Here is a 17823-nt window from a genome sequence, read left to right as displayed (position 1 = left end):
AGGTTTGGTTTCTGCTAGTGTGAGGGAATTGGAGTCACTGGAGTGAGAGGATGCCCGACACTCAGGTCCAATCTGCAATCCTGTTGATAAGAACACTTCTAAAATAATTACAACAATGCTCTACTTAGGAGGCAGAGCCAGGAAAAGCTGAAGCCCAAGGGTATTTTCAGCTATGCATCAAGTTCCAGGCCAGCCTGGTCTACAGAGCTAGTTCCAGGATAGCTAGAGCTACATAGAGAAACACTGTTTCAAAAAAACAAAATAAAAAATAACTCATGTGTTTCTACTTCTGTTTGCTTTCCACAGAGACTCTCAGCTCTTGTTTTTATTCTGCGTGGCTACTCTGTCCTTTTCACCTTTTACTGCAATGAAATTGGGGAGGGGCAAGTCCGAGTCTCCCAGCTCCGCTCCACAGCTAGCTGCACTGAGATTCCCATGCTGGGTATTTACTTGTGGCCCCTGAGGGACTGCTTTCTGTCACTTTGGAACTCATGCTGATTGATCTGCTGTGCTTGATGCCTCTGGGTAGAGAGCCTGAGTCACGGTATGTGGAGGGCGGTGCTCACTCTCAATTCTCAGAGAAGTGTGTGCAGAGGGAACCATAGCCAGTCTGGTCTACTGCCTCACTATGGAAGGTCACAAATGACAGTTATGAAAGGCATCAGAGACAGCCTAAGGGAGTGGCTGCAGCTGCTGGAGTGGTTGGGTCTGAAGTGTTCTGTCTCTAGAGACTTGTTAAAACTGTCTAAGATGGTGGATCTCAATCTGTGGGTCCTGATTTCTTTGGGGTTGGGCAATCCTTTCAAGGGGGTCACCTAAGACCACCAGAAAGCACAGATACTTACAATTAGCAACAGTAGCAAAATTACAGTTACAAAGTAGCAATGGAAATAATTTTATGGTTTACGACATGAGGAACCGTACTAAAGGGGTCACTGCATTAGGAAGGTTGAGAACCACCAGTCTAATATTAGGGTCACACATCACAAAGTTAAGTCCAATGGTTTAAAGTAGATTTTTATTTATTATTGCTATTACTTTTATGATCTGTGCATGGTATATGCGTGATACAGGTGTCGGGGAGGTTACATTGAGACATGTGGATCACAGTGATAACATGGAGGTCAGAAGACAACTTCGTTCCAGAGACAGTTCCTTCATTTAACTGTGGGATTTAGGGATTGGACTCAGGTCGTCTGGTTTTTGAAGCACTTTTACGCACTCAGCCATCTTACCAGCCCTTTTTTGTTTTCTTTTCACATTTAAGAGAGTTTTGTTACATAACCCAGGCTGGCCTTGAACTTCAGATTGTCACGCTCAGGCTTTTAAATGCTGAAATAGACAGTGCACACCACCAACCAAGCACAGACTCGGTACTGCGCTGGCATAGCCTCTCTATTTCTACCACTAATAATAGGAATGGTTATCTCGTTGGACCTCCCGATTAGTTTACACGACTAGTCTATTCCATAGGTCCTCGCCGGCTCATCAACTTTCAGCTCATCTTTCAAGCACGCCATATCTTTATCTGAGTAGAGAACACGTTTATTGAGTTTGAACACATGCATGTTTTATGAACAGCTTAAAGAAAAGTGTACATGACCTTGGAATCATATAGGACTCTTGGGAATAATAACTAGGAGAAACGGGTGTCAGAGTCAATGCAGTAGAGTCCGAGATTGAAGTCTCAGGCCATACAGCCACGTAATCATACCACATTGTTAGCTAACCATACAAAGAATCAAGTCAGCCTCATTGTTCACACAGAAGAATGTTCAGCATACAAAAGAATCAAACCATCGTCTCAAGAATGATTCCCAACCAGATCCTCTAGTTCCAGATAGACTGGGCTAAAGCTTTCCGCTGTGAGATACCAGTCTGACTGGTTACACATTACACATGATACAGGTTTCTTTAGGGGATAAAGGTGAGGAGGAAGTGACATTTTTGCTTCACCTGCACAGATGTGTCCAGGGTAGTAGAGCCTGTCTGGGTTTTACCGACAGCCAAGAATCAGAAGATTAAATCTCCTTCACTAATGACAGAATGTAACATGCATTCTGTAACATGCATTTCTGTTAGAAAGAAAACGGGACTAATATTTTCTCGCCACCATATGGATCATACCTGACACAAATCATTTGTTTAAAAGGATAAAAAAAAATGTTTCTCACACATTTCCAACTGGAGTTTCGTGAGCAGCTTAGGGCCGTGTGAGGTTCTCGAGTTCTTTGAGAGTTGAGCGTGGTTACGAGCACTCACTCATCCCTTTGGAGACCTTATTCCAGTTCAGGCTTGTGGGAGTAAGTGTTGAAATATCAACGCGTGAGTAGCCGTAACGTGTATATTTTGTGTGATTATCCAGAGATTTCTATAATTGTTCTGTGAAATTTACAAAGGCACTCTATATATTCTGACCTAAAAATTAAGACCATATTTAGGCAGAGTTACCACCGACGCCTACTGAGAACTCATTTTTCAAGTGGGAGCAGGTGGAGTACAGTGTGACACTGTTGACAGTAAGCAGTGCTGCGGGGAGGTCCGTCTTCAGATGTCCTCCCTTTCGTCTGTGTGTCTGATCATGTCCTCCTCCCTTTCGTCTCTGTGTCTGATCATGTCCTGTACCTAAGGAGAATAAAAAAAGGAGTTTCCATTTGGAATTTTGATATACTCAGAACTAACACTTCTCCTGGGGCTGAAATACGTAGAAGTTTAACTAGAAGTCCTCGGCCTGACCAAGATCAAATAAATTAAGACTTCATCAATTAAGGACACATGGTGTAATCTCTAGAGAAACCGTTATAAAAATACAGACACAAAAGCTGGCGAGCTGGCCCGGGTTTAAAGCACACCTCTGCTCTCACAGAGGACTTGAGTTAGGTTCCTGGGACCCCCTGGTGGCTCACGACAGCTTCAAGAACCCCCTTTTGGCCTCTGTGGGGACCTACACTTATGTGAACATGCCACAGTCAGACCTTGCCCACCAACACGATTGAAAACAAAACAGAAAACATTTTTTAAAAAAAATCACTAGTAGGGTTATTTGTACAGAGACTGTAACAGTATATGTTGGGGGGTGTCACATGCCTCTGTCAAAATTTATTGGATAAGATCTATATTGTGCCTTTGAACAATACAGAGGAAACACTATTGTCAAGTACAGTTAGGAAATGTGTCAGCACTAGCTCACAGTAATTAACATACCACAAACACAAAATATTGATAAAGGGGAAATGAGGGATGAGGGTATAGGGGTGGGGTGAGAAGGTAAATAACTCATTATACATTGTTCCTTTTTTTTATATAGCTCTAAAAAGTGCCCTAAAAACCATATTAGTTTAAAAAATGTTTCACTTAGAAATTTAAAAAAGTAACAGTATCAATTCTATGGTGACAAAGGGAAAAATAAAGTGAAAAAACAGCAAGGACAAGAGAAACAGAACTGAAAGGGCCTGTGGGAAACAAGAGAAATTCTACACATCTGTAACAACACCTTGCTGAGTGAAAGCTTGTTGTGTTTGTACAATGATTATAGAAAAACAAAAACTCAGAGATACCCTGTTAGTAGGAAATATGGTGAAAGATTTAGGGCTCAGGAAGTTTAAAAACTATGCAGGTGAAAGTACACCACATTTAATCACTAACTGAAGCAGAACTGGTATGGTCAGAATAGTGTCCTAGGTCACGGTACACCTCTTCAGGGTGGAGAGTTCAAAGCAGTTGTAAGGTCACTTGTCAGCAATTGTAAAGTGTGCCTAGCATCACCACCACCACCACATGCAGACTGCAGAGATGGAAAGAACTGGTGTAGACAGGAGACAGGCAACCCCAACTGGGTTGGGAGGCTCAAAGGACTGGGCATGCTCCCCCGCTGACACAATATTACACCATTTCCTGAGAACTTCAAAAGGAACCTCTTCCCAACTCCAAACAAACCATTCACCACCACCAGCCATATGCTTAGCCATAAAAGTCAAGACATTTCAAATACTTGACAGTCTCCAGAGGGTCTGTTAACAAAGTGCGATCGAGTTAGAAACCCAGAAACAGCCATGGACTTCAATACCTAACAGTTAATAGAAAAAAGTCCAATGTCCAAACACAAGCTGAAGAAATCATAATTAAAATTAGAAACTAATTTTGAAGTAAACAAAATACCACAATTCAAATTTCTGTGATAAAAGCTTTAAATGAATGTATCCTCCACTCCCCAAAAAAGATTTTGCTCATGTGTAGGAGGAAACATTCAAAAGTGCAAGTAATGTCTAAGTATTATGGACAAAACACAGATCCTATCCTTTAACACACACACACCACCACCACCACCACCATCACCATCACCACCACCACCATCATTACCATCACCACCATCATCACCACTACCACCACCACCATCACCATCATCACCACCACCACCATCATCACCACTACCATCATTACCACCACCATCATCACCACCACCACCATCATCACCATCACTACCATCATCACCACCACCATCATCACCACCACCATCATCACTACCACCATCACCATCATCATCACCACCACCATCATCACCATCACCACCACCATTACCACCACCATCATCACCACCACCATCACCATCACCATCACCACCACCACCTCCACCTCCACCTCCACCACCACTACCACTAACAACAACAAAAACAAATTTCAAGAACAGCAAACAAAACAAAACAAAGAAACTGAAAGACCCTACAAATTCTGGGATTAACCAAAAGTAGTCAATGACAATGTGGAATTAATTCCTCTATTTTTCAATTTATAGCCAATAGAAAGCATAGTCGGATAGAAGCTAGTCTTTCTGCAGTGAAGTAGCCTGGTCAAACATGGCCAGATCCCAAAGAGGGAGCAGAGACTGTGCATGAAAGAAGATCCCTTCCTTGTGTTTCTGAGCCCTGTGCCCATCTGACACCAGAAACATGCGCTCGTGGGGCATCTTCAAAGAAGCATGGTCAGTGCTTGAACCTTTGAGCTAAGACATCAGTCATAAAGGATAAGCTAGAACTCAGGGTTTAACTCTAAGCATGTTACCAGCCAGTAAAACCCCCAACATTCCACAAAGGACAATAGCTGAACTCAGTCTGCATGCTATTCAGAGCATTCAAGAGTGTCGCCCACAACCGTTCTTTCCTACCTGGGCCCAGCAGAATGTCTCCCACAAAGAAGGGTAGTGAGAAGAAAGGGCGTTCTGCCATCCCTGAAGTGTGCCCCTTGGGCACTCAATGAAATCTAGAAATTTGCAATGAAGGAAATGGGGACTCCAGATGTGCACACTGCCACCAGGCTTAATAAAGCCTCCTGGGCCAAGGGAATAAGGAATGTTTGTATCGCATCCGAGTACGTTTGTCCAGAAAATGTAATGCGGATGAGGATTCACCAAAAATGCTCTACCTATTGGTAACTTACCTGCCTGTTACCGCACCCAAAAATCTACAGACGGTCAAGGTGGATGGGAACTAACCTGCTGAATGTCAAAGTTGCAGAATTGCCAAAACAAACAAACAAAAAAGGTTGTCTAAAGTGCTCTCACAGGCTACTTAAAAATGCCACCCACTGCAAGCAGGCAAGGTAAGATACTGACTTGAAGATGACCTTATAATTTAGATGATTAAAACAGGGTCTTTAAAATCAGGGTATCCTTGTCCAGGAAAGAGAAATACACCAAGAGGAAAGAAAAACATAGGCAATGGCAGAAGTAGCAAAGACCATATAGAATTTCCTTCCTCCCTCCTATTCTCTCTCAAATTCATGGTCTTGGTGTGTGTGTGTGTGTGTGTATGTATGCATATGTGTGTATGTATGTGTATGTATATATATGTGTGTGTGCATATGTGTGTGTGCATGTATGTGTATATGTGTATGTGTGTGTATGTGTGCATATGTGTGTATGTGTGTGTATGTATGCATATGTGTGTATGTATGTGTATGTATATATATGTGTGTGTGCATATGTGTGTGTGCATGTATGTATATATGTGTATGTGTGTGTATGTGTGCATATGTGTGTATGTGTGTGTGCGTGTGTGTGCACGTGTGTATATATGTCTGCATATGTGTGTATATTTGCATGTACATGTGTGTATGTGTGTATTTTGTGTGGATATGTGTGTGTATGTGTATTTATGTGCACGTACATGTTTGTATATGTGCATGTGTGTATATGTGCATATGTGTGTATATGTTCATATGTGTGTATGTGTGTATTTTGTGTGTATATGTGTGTATGTGTATTTATGTGCATGTACATGTGTGTATATGTGTGTATATGTGCATGTGTGTATATGTGCATATGTGTGTATATGTTCATATGTGCATATGTGTGTATATGTTCATATGTGTGTATGTATATGTATATGTGTGTGTGTATTTGTGCATGTGCATGTGTGTGTATGTGTGCATGAGTGTATATGTGTGCATGTGTGTGTATGTGTGCATGTGTGTGGTGTGTGTGTTTGTGTACATCCACCCCTGAGAACATGTGCACTTTGGGTGCCTTGGAGCACATGCAGAGGTAAGAGAACAACCTGGATTGTCAGTCTTCTTCTACCTTGCTTGTGGGATCTCTTTGCTCTTTTTCAGCCAAGTATAGCAGACTAGCTGAGCACGAGTGTCTGCTGGGAATTCTCTACCTCCCATACCGGAACACCAAGATTAAAAAACACAACTGCTTCACGTTGGCCTTTGGTGTGACTCACCTCCTCAGCTCCCCTGGCCTCCCAGTAGAAATGTTATTACTGAAATTTGATTTACAAAGATCACCGTGCAAGGCCTGGATAACGTGCTTGCAATGTAGGCATGATGACCTGAGTTAGGCTGCCAGTGCCGACATAAAAGTTGGGTACCACCGCAAGCATGCTGTAGAGACAGGAGGATCCCTTATGTCACTGGTTCTTAACCTGTGGGTCATGACCCCTTCAGGGGTCGAACAGTACCTTCACAGACTTCCTAAGACCATCAGGAAACACAGATATTCACATTAGGATTCACAACAGCAGTGAAATTACAGTTGAAGTAGCAATGAAATAATTTTATGGTTGGGGGGTCACTGCAACATGAGAAACTGTATTCAAAGGCATTCGGAGGTTGAGAACCACTCCCTGCCTGAGGCTCACTGGACATTCAGCCCAATTGGCAAACTCCAGGTCCATCTTGTCTAGAAGGACTAAGATTGACGGCTCCTGAGAAGTGACATTGAAGCATGACCTCTGGCCTCCACGTGCTTACACATAAACCTGCACATGACACAAACTAACATGCATACGTACACTTGATGGGAGCTACAGAGTACGGATGGTGGAGGTGTCTGTGGATTTAAGAAGAGCCAAGCCATTGCTTTATCCAAAGAAAAGAGTTCAGAGAGAAACTGGGACATTTACAAATGAATGAAGACCTTTAGAAACATAAACTACATAGATAAACAACAACAAAACCTGCCACATTTTCCTTAAGTGTGTCAGCTTTATAGCTCAGTCTCTCTCTCTCTCTCTCTCTCTCTCTCTCTCTCTCTCTCTCTCTCTCTCTCTCTCTCTCACACACACACACACACACATTCATATTCCTGTCTACCCAGGGGCCAGATGGGTTGCACGCTTGTCACTAACTTTAGTCTGTACAGAAAAGTTAGCATCAGGCACAGGCCCTGGCTCCAATCCAGTGGTTCTCAACCTTCCTAATGCTGTGACTCTTTAACACAATTCTTAATGTTGTGGTGACTCCCAACCATAAAATTATTTTCCACGCTACTTCATAACCATAAGCTTGCTATTGTTATGAATTGTAAACCAAATATGTATTTCTTATGATCGGTATACATATGTGTGTGTGTTTGTGTGTGTGTGTGTGTGTGTGTGTGTGTGTGTGAGAAAGAGAGTGAGAGAGAGACCCACAGGTTGAGAACTCTCGTTCCAATTCAAGTCAATCCCAGAGGAGCTCCTATTATTGTTCGTACCTTATTAATAGAAGACTTTAAATGCCGGAACTAATAAAAATGGGGCTTCCTGCTTTAATGTACAGAGACCTACACAATGCCACACAAATAACAAAGAATCAGGACAATATGACACCACCAAAGGAAAACACTGCAGCTTCAACAAAGGGAGTTGTGTATGTATGAGAAGACGGTGCATTAGGAGACACCCAGCCCTCTCCTGTACCTGTGTGAATCTGAACCGAGCATCCGGTGCCTGGCTGCAGGGAGAAATGGGCTATGTGGAGAAGCAAAGGAGGGCTTGAGCTGTGGGCCGTGCCACAGAGGAAGGGAACCAACGGGAAAGGGGTGGGCTCGGCTGCTTGGATCTGGCAAAAGGATGCAGGCAGCAGGGAGGGGGGTTGGGGGGAGGGGGTGGGGGTGGGGGGAGGGGTGGGGGTGAGGCAGAACAGGTAGATCCAAGGAACAGAGGACCAATCACATCCCTGTCCCATAGCCAATAGACTGCTTGGCCTGATGCTTTGCAGGCTCACAATGGACTAGGATAGATGGTAGAAAGAGGGCACTCTTTGGAAATTTCCCACATCAGGTAAGTACCTGGTGAGAAGGTATCCAACTAGGGGTCTTTGGTTTAAGCTGGTGGGCGCCATGTTTGAGGGCAGCTCCAGCACTTGCTCCATTAGCAGGGAAATATACTGATGCCTCAGTCAGCAAACAGCAATTTCTGGTTTAAACTGCTTGGATTTCAGATAGAAAAATAGCTGTCCCTAAGAAACTTGCAAAATCCAGGCAGGGGAGTGGGAAACCCACCCTTTTCTCAGGAAGATATTCTGACGTGGTTTCCTCTCCTTTTTAAATCATTTTGTAAGCTAGTCAGTCAGTCAGTCCATTCACCTGTCAGTCTGTTTTTACACAGAACTGCCTAGAACTCACTATGTAGCTAGGCTAGCTTTGAACTCACAGCAATCCCCCTGCCGTAGGTTTGGAAGCATTGGGATTCCAGTTGTGAGTCACCACACCCTACCCTCTGTATTTCTCTATTGCTTTCTGTCTAGTATTTTTTTATACTTTCATTCTACATACATTACTCTTCTCTATCTTCTTTTCTTTTTCCTTTCTCTGGCTTCCTTCTCTTTAAACCGCCTAGTTATTTATTCCTCTAGCTTTGACGCTGTTTAAACATTTAGCTCATCCTGGTGGCATTTAATTCTCTTCTAATCTTACTGGAGTGCAGTTCCCTTTCCCCTTTTTGGTTGGCGTTGCTACAACAAAGCATACAATCTCTTTTGAATCATTTTTATTACTGCTGAGAACGAATGAGCTGACTGAAGATGGGTTGAGGAAAGTTCACATTCAGACAGCCTTGAAGAAAAAAAGACACAAGCAAACACCACCACAGCTTTGAGGAAATGTGGGCCATGTTCAAGAGACCAAACTTCAGTATCCACAGTGTAGAAGAAAGAGCTGAGATTCAAAAGTAAAATACAGGTTGCCTGGGGAAGTTGTTCAGTGGTTAAGAGAGCTTGCTGTTCTTCCAGAGGAACTGAGTTCAGTTTCCAGCACCCGGGTCAGGCGCCTCACAGTTGTTTGCAACTCTATCTTCTTCTGTCATGGACATCACACACACACACACACACACACACACACACACACACACACACACACACACCACTATTTATGGCAATATTCCATGTCTCAATTCTGGGCTTGGATATGTAGAGAAGTAGATGTGTATGTGCGCCAAGACCTCAGTGTGTCTGTATGTTTAATGTAGCATCATCCATAACAACCCGCGCTGGTCACTGATGTCTAACTCAGAATAGCGAATCCACAGATAAAAAGGGATACCGATAAGAATCCAATGAGCGAGTCTCATCAGCGTACTGTTAATCAAAGAAGGACGCTCTCCAGTAAACAATGCCTATTGGATTGCACTCATGTTAAATTTTTAAAGGACATTTAAAAGGACGTTCATTTAGCAGTCTCAACAATTGGTAGTTTTTATAGGAGAAAGAGGAAGGCACTGAGTTCAGTTCCGAGGAGATGGTAACATGTCTCGATTTTGAGGGGGTAAAGCGGGTCTGTGTGACTCAGAGGGTTAACTCCAGAGCCTAGCAATAGAAGACTGTCCCCCTTGGACTTGCCCATACTATCTCTTGGACAGTTGGCGATCATCTCTCCCTCCAATGAGATCGTGTTTAGGAAGTAAAACCCAGGGAGGTATTCCCCTAGAGATACACATGAGTCCGAATGTGTGTGTGTGTGTGTGTGTGTGTGTGTGTGTGTGTGTGTGTGTGAGAGAGAGAGAGAGAGAGAGAGAGAGAGAAAGAGAGAGAGAGAGAGAGAGAGAGAGAGAGAGAGAGAGAGAGAGAGAGAGAGAGTCTCAAGATGACCTTTGGGATGTCATAAAGAACTTAAAGGCTACAGCATATGAACTGTTTATCATTCTCGTTATAGCAGAGAGGATCATGGGATGGCTGACACATGCTCAGTAAGCATAAGGTTATATAACCTAGGCCAGCTCAAGAGAGACCCACGCCTCCAGTGAACCCTTCCTTTCCCCTTTGTAATTAAAATCCCTGGACTGGAAGCAAGGCAGTTCCTGAGCCATGTGTTTGCCCACGACTGATTCTGCTCCGTGGAGTGTGCTTTTTGCACTTGCTGTCAATAAAGCTATGCTGTTGCTACCATTTCCTGTGTTTTGCTCCATGCTTTGAGTCATGGGAGACCCCTTAAGACCCATCTTCCAACAGCAACTCGGTTGGTGATTTTGATAGATCCAATCACTTCATTAGTCAGTCAGGCCATGTGCAATTTTCTGCATGTATGACAGAAAAGTTCTAAAAATGGGGAAAAAGTTCCCCCCTTTGCCAAAATCACCCCGCCTAAATCATAAGTCATCTTCAATGGTAAATAAAGAAAAGCTTGAATTTGATAATATTTATTTTAAAATGCCAGAGAGTTTATGAGAAGGGAACCCGTTTAATGTGAGCGACGACAGCTACAAACAATAAACTTGTCACTTAAGGGTGGGGTAGTGACAAAACACTTTTAAAGAGAAAATAAGATAAAACAAAGCAGTCACTTTCACTCAGCATTAACTATTCCAGAGACCCTAAGCAATGCACTGCGTCAGTCATTATCCCAACCAAAACGGCAACAACATGAACAGACAGACAATCTGACTGCACATTCACAGTGCTGGTCTGTGAAGGTGATTCCTACAGGCATCACTAAAAAAAAAAAAAAAAAAAAAAGAGGCATGGGGGGTCATATGGAATAGGGTATCATTTAAACTAGAATTAGTAGAAGTAATTTTAGGCCTGAAGGGGGTGTGTGTGTTTGTGTGTGTGCGAGCGCACGTGCACGCATGAGTGTGTGCTGAGATGTGATATGAATATTATTGGAGTCCAAAAGGTAATATGCAAGATTAGATACCTCTTGACAAGACAGACAGATCAAAGTGTATTCATAAAGAAGATTAAGACTGGGCATACTTTTTTTCCTTCTACTCTTCCTGCATAACCCCTTGGAGGTTGCATATCAGATGTCCTGCATATCAGATATTTTCATTATGATTCAAAATGGTAGCAAAATTACAGGTATGAAGTGGCAATGAAATACATCCCAACACGAGTAACTGTGTTAAAAGGCCACACCATTAGGAACGTTGAGAAGCACTGTGCTAGTGTAGTTGTGTGTATATAGAGAGAGGCACAACTTTGTGTAACTTCATGAATAATTCTTAAAACTAATATGGAAATAGAGGTCCAAGAATATCAAAGATGAGCTTAAAGAAGACTAAAGCAGGAAAGATTTCTCTATTAGGTACTGAGTTATTTCAGCCGTGATATTTTTCTTATTTTGAAACAATTATAAATAAATATTCTGAATGATTGAAATTCAGATCAGTGGGCACATTATGGTGATTTTTTTTTGATGGTTGAAGGAAGTGAAACTTTGCCTAATCTCATATAACACATGAATTTGATTAAAGATTGTGGACATAGATGTGAAAGGTAACAAGCAAGCAAACTGCTTCACACACACACACACACACACACACACACACACACACACACACACACACACACGCACACAAAATAACGTAGGAAGCCATCATCAAATGTGGGTGAAGCTTCTAACATAAGATGGTTGAAGTATTAATCATAAAGAAAAATATTGTTACATTTGATACTATACTTAAGAATTTCTCTTCATCAAAAGATAAGAGCTATAAGGTAAGACAGAGAGAAGGATATAGGGAACACTTGATTAACCAAACACACAGGGTCAGAACATATAGAAGCCTGCTGCTAATGGGAAAGACATGAAGCCATACCATAGAAAAATAAGTCTTTACAAACGCTCTGTAAGCAGAAGGACACTGAATTGAACCAACAGCCATGGCTAAATACAGTGACTACGGTGAACACTGGAAAGGCATAGCTGGTGGGGGCGGGGTGTAACTGGCACACTCATGCTAGAAAAGGGAAGCAACCCATTTGAAGCTAAGCAAACACATGCTCTACAATCCAGTCAGTAAGGTACAGAGCCAGGAGACATGTACCTGTGAAAGACATGGGTGGGAAGTTTTACAGCAGTAATTTTTTGTAATAACTCCAAGTTGGAAATAATCAGCATGTCCATGAAAAGAGAATGACTTGGTCATAGTTTTTTACATGGCGAATAGCATTCTACATGGTGAAAATGGATGAACAGCTACATGCAACAGATCCATCTCACAGACATAATTTTGGGCAAAAAAGGCAAGACAAAAATGTTACTGGCTATAGATGGTTCCATTCAAAGACAGTTCAGAGAGCTCATAGGTCTAAACAAAAGTCTGTGTGTGTGTGTGTGTGTGTGTGTGTATGTGTGTGTGTGTTTAACATTTAATGTGTGCGAGTACACTGTAGCTGTCTTCAGTCACAGCAGAAGAGGGCGTCCATTACAGATGGTTGTGAGCCACCATGTGGTTGCTGGGAATTGAACTCAGGACCTCTTGAAGAACAGTCAGTGCTCTTAACCTCTGAGCCATCTCTCCAGCCCCAATGAAGGTGTTTTATGATTAATGTTCAACAGTAAAATTTTAAGGAAAAGTGAGCATGTTATTTATAAAGGTCAAAACAAGCCATTCCTTTCTGGGAACTCGTGAGGAGAGAGGGTTCTGTGATGCTGGAGAAATTCTTTTTCAGCTTGAGACAGGGTCTCAGTATGTAGCCCTAGCTGGCTTTGAACTCGCAGAGATCTGCCCACCTCTACCTCCCCAGCACTGGTATTAAAGAGGTGAGCCACCATACCTATCTTCGTTCTACACTTTAGTAAGAACTCTTGACTGGAAGCTGTGAGTGGGGTTCCTTCATGATGACCTGGAGCTGTTCATCTGGCTGCATACGTGCAGTTCTCCAACAACGAGAAAAGAAGGATGGCTCCCTCTCCCAGTGCATACCTGGTCTAGCATGAAACGCAGTGGGTCGTCTGGCATTTCATAGACTAGTTTTTCAGTGATCTGCTGAGAAAAAGCACAACGCACCGTAGTTTGGTTCTGAGAGATTTGCAGCCCTACCCTAGAATGTTGCAGAGACATTTGAAAGACATCCACATGTCTCCTAATACCTGCTTTTGTTCCTTCCTTCTTTTCTTCCTACTTTTCTTTTTCTTCTTTCATTCTTCCTTTCCCCTTTCTTTCTCTCTCTCTCTTTCTTTCTTTCTTTCTTTCTTTCTTTCTTTCTTTTTCTTCCTTCCTTCCTTCCTTCCTTCCTTCCTTCCTTCCTTCCTTCCTTCCCACCCTTCCTCCTTCCTTCCTTCTTCAAGGATTTATTTATTCTTATTTTATGTGAATTGATGTTTTGCTTGCATGTATTTCAGTGTGAGGGTGTCAGATCCTGGAGATACAGACAGTTGTGAGCTGCCACGTGGGTCCTGGCAATTGAACCTGAGTCCTCTTTGAGAGCAGTCAGTGCTCTTAACCACTGAGCCAACTCTCCAGCCCCTTACTTACTTTATTTGGATGAAATCAGGCAAATTAAGATCACATTTAGAGGGATCAAAATGTAATAAGTAACAATGCATTTTTCAGGTTTTTTTTGAAGACCGAAAAGGTGGTGGGAGAGTTTAAAGTGTTGTGAGAACTGTGATATCATTAGATGATCAATTAATAAGTTAATTGCTCAAAAAAGAATAAAATAATGGCCTAAAACACGGGAGCTTTACATACAATCTTCTGAGATGCTTGACTCTGTAGCATGATAGAATGTTTAGTTTTAGCATTAAATGAGAAAGGATATATCAGTTTTGTGACACTGACTTCCATACTTTTTGCTGTTGTCAAATAACTCAAAACATTAAAGTAAACAAAGCTTTCATTTGCAGGTAATAATAATTAGGTAAATTTCAGGAATAATATACTCAAATAGGCTTACTTTACCTATCACTCAATTCTGTATCCAATATCTACTTGGAAATCATATTTAATTAATTAATCAATTATTTGTATGGTGCTGTAGACCTTGTGCATGTGAGGTAAACATCCACTGGCTGTGCTACTTCACCAGCCCCTTATATATTTTATTAAACAACATACATATTAGATAATTTATTTTCCTTAATATCACAATGCATTCATAAACATTGTTTTCATTTAATTTGAAAATTATAGAATAGTCAATATTTGAAAAAATTAAATTTATTATTAGGCGTGTGTAGGTGTGCATGCGTGTGCATGTGCGTGTGCGTGTGTTTGTGCGCGCGCACGCGCGCGCGCGCGCGTGTGTGTGTGCGCGCGCACGCGTGTGTACTTCAGTGTGTATGTGGAGGTTTGAGGACAGCTTCATGGAGTCAGTTCTCGCCTTCCACCTTTGCGTGGGATTTGGAGCTTGAACTCAGATCACCAGGCATTTTAGATCAAAAGGCAAGGGCTCTGAATCCACGGAGCTACCTTGACAGCCCCCAAACTCTGCTTTCTTTACTACATTTCCTCCTTCCGTTTATCACTCCCTAGTCTTTGATTAAAGGCAGAAACCTAGCTGTCCCAACCAGAAAGAAAAGCATTTTAAGACGGAAACGTCAAAAAGGCAGGGCTAATGAAGTAGATATTTTAAAATCCCCATTTCATAGGAGGAGTCTGAGAGCCACGGATGCTAAGTAATATCCCCCAACTCACAAGGATGTGGCCGACTTAGAACTTGAGTGGTGGGGCTGATGGGGTGTGGTGTCTGTTCTTTTCCCTATACCAGTGAGTCTCAACCTTCCCGATGCTGCAACCCTTTAATGAAGCTCGGTGTGGTGGTGACCCCAAGCATACAATTGTCTTGGTTTTTACTTTGTAACTGTAATTTCTCTACTGTCGTGAGTCATAATGTGAATATCGGTGTGTGATGTTGGTCTTAGGTGACCTCTGTGAGTCATTTAACTCCCACCAAAGGGTCACTGACATCAGGCTGAGAACCAGCGGTCTATACCCTGCTTCAAACCTTCCCACTTCGCACGCAACGTTTGAGGCGAACTACTCTACCTTTACACCTGTCTCAATCAGTTGCTCACCGCACACACTGTTACAGTGTTACACACTGTTGCATTTCTTGTCAAATAATACCAATATGAAAAAGAAATATGCTTGGAACAGAGCCAGCCACATTATAGAGCTGCGAGAATTCCTCCTACCTCCATTGTGCTGAAGAACTATCTTTAAAGGAAGCTGGACTTTAAATCCTGGGATCAATGAGATTTATAAATGCAGGAACTAGGAGGAACTAGGAAGCCTACAACACTAATTTCTGAAACAGACTGTGTTCTCTTGCCCTGCCCCCACCTTTTCCAGCAAATTTCTTCCACCACAACCAAGGAGAAAGGTAAAACTTAAGAGCTTTACCTGGAATATCTGAAGAACACTGTGCTTCTCCATGTAGCGGAGTGCAACCTGGTAGGGATCATCAAAAACGATCAGAGGGAACCGTCCTCTGTAACTTTGACTGTATTTTTGAGAACTCCTTCTTTGCTCAAGTTCTGTAGTGATATCCTGAAATTGAAATATTTACCCCAAAAGATTTATTAATTTATTTTTAAATAAATCTAAAAGTAACAGCACTTCTTTTATTTTTTTATTTTTTGCTGTTGATACCAGTTGTATCTGGATTTGATGAAATTTAACCCAAGAATTAAGATTTCATACCAAGAATTAAGAAAGATACTGGATACACTACCTTCATCGTGTGTGTGTGTGTGTGTGTGTGTGTGTGTGTGTGTGTGTGTCTGAGAGAGAGAGGAGAGAGAGAGAGCGCGAGCGAGAGAGCTTAAAGTGTCAGTGGTTACACCAGTGAAGAAAATATATCTGTTAAAGTAACTGCCAGCAGACCCTCAGGGCCAGCTCTTTGAGAGACTCAACTTAGCCTTAATCACTACAAAGCACCTCAAAACCTGGGGGAAGGATGCCTTCGGTTCTTCTACTTTAAATACTTGCCCTCACACGGGCGATTTCCAGTGACCTTCATTTTTTTTTCTTTTTTCTTTTTTTTTTTTTTTTTTCGGAGCTGGGGACCGAACCCAGGGCCTTCCGCTGAGCTAAATCCCCAACCCCTCCAGTGACCTTCAAATTCCCCTGCTATGCTTCCAGGGTGAGAAGTGACTTAGTGTTACAGGGTTAGTAGTAGAACCAGAAACATTGGTTTCCTAAATCCTGCTTCCCTGATCCTTCCCGAGCGGCTCGGCGATCATTAGGAGGCAACACGTCTCTTTTGTGCTGCACCCTTCCTGAGACCTGTGGGTCGTATGTGCTAGTTATAAGGTTTATCTCTCATCTCTGCGTTAGCATGTATCTTTCTATTGGGTGGTCTTGTTTTCAACCTCACAGGTCCTACCAATTACAGCATCCAACCTCCCAACACATCCCTTTTACTCACAGCAGTGAATTCTGTGGTTCGAATTTTTTCTGGACTGGAGGGATAGTACACTTTGTTTGTGATGGAGGGGAGCTTTTCACGCGAGGACTGGGTGTCTGTCATGATTTCAGTGTCGTATGGGGTGTAGGCCTGGACAGTGGTTGTGCTTTCTGTTTCATCCGCAGTTGAAACTTTGGATGGGATGTCTGTTTCATTGTCTTCAAACGTGCAAGGCTGTACTCTTTGGCCAGCTTCTCTGATGTCATGGATATCAGTTAATGATTGGTTCTCAGTGCGGGCAAGAGTTTTGTAGTATGAGCGGTAGCCAGAATGATTTTCTATTGTTCGCCTAACTTGGGTAATGTCCCTTTCAATCTCCTCACTGAGCCTGTGGGGATTACTAGGGTCTTCAAACCAGTAATCCGTTTGGCGTTGACTCTTTCCTGAAGCATAGTAAGTTTCATCTGTTGAACTCAGGTCATCCTGCTCCGAACTTCCTGGGTCAGCCTGCTCAGAAGACCTCCCACCAGATGGCAAAGACACTTGGCCATCTATCCTCTCAGAGGTTTTCCCCTCAGATAGGCTGGGAAGTGGATGGCTGGGTGGCTGTGAGGTTCTCCTTTCAGAGAGCCTGCGCTCCGCCGGCTGAGATGCTCTCCTCTCCACAAGGCCAGGCAATCTTTGCTCAGTTGGCTGAGAAGATCTTTGCTCTGCCTCTTCAGAAGTTCTTCGGGTGGCCTGTCTATACCCTGCATTAGCGCCTTGGCCTGAAACCTTGTCACCAGTTGGCTCAGAGGATCCAACCCCAGCATGTTCAGAACCTCTGTGAAGGACCTGGCCTGCTTCCTCTGTGTTGGTCTTCTGGTTATCTGGGGTTTGGTCTGCGTTTTCATGGTTCAAGGATTCATCTGGAACCTCTAGCGGAGGCTCGTCCATCTCCCGCTGCACCTCTGTCTGGTCTTAGTTGCCAGGCACTGTGGGTGGGGCCTG

General features: G+C 42.8%; 1 protein-coding gene across 5 annotated transcripts; it reads right to left on the bottom strand.

The window, feature by feature from the left end:
* Positions 1–996: 996 nt before the first annotated feature.
* Tex55 (testis expressed 55) lies at positions 997–17789 on the bottom strand. Of its 5 annotated transcripts, none has more exons than NR_197296.1 (4): positions 16855–17789; positions 15828–15974; positions 13258–13469; positions 997–2625 (listed from the first exon to the last, which is right to left on the bottom strand). NR_197296.1 is itself a non-coding variant. In NM_001432533.1 (4 exons), exons 1-4 carry the CDS (start codon positions 17767–17769, stop codon positions 2548–2550), a joined length of 1203 nt encoding a protein of 400 aa, NP_001419462.1. In that variant the 5' UTR covers positions 17770–17789; the 3' UTR covers positions 997–2547. The 5 variants fall into 5 exon arrangements, 3 of the variants coding, with proteins under 3 accessions (NP_001419462.1, NP_001419463.1, NP_001419464.1); NR_197297.1 differs by having other exon boundaries at positions 13258–13466; NM_001432533.1 differs by having other exon boundaries at positions 13407–13469.
* Positions 17790–17823: the final 34 nt, after the last annotated feature.

This window comes from Rattus norvegicus, chromosome 11 (genome assembly GCF_021556685.1).
Source record: "Rattus norvegicus strain SHRSP/BbbUtx chromosome 11, alternate assembly SHRSP_T2T, whole genome shotgun sequence".
Lineage (NCBI taxonomy): Eukaryota > Metazoa > Chordata > Mammalia > Rodentia > Muridae > Rattus > Rattus norvegicus.
The sequence above is the reverse complement of the archived record's forward strand: the minus strand, read 5'-3'. Positions and strand labels throughout refer to the sequence as shown.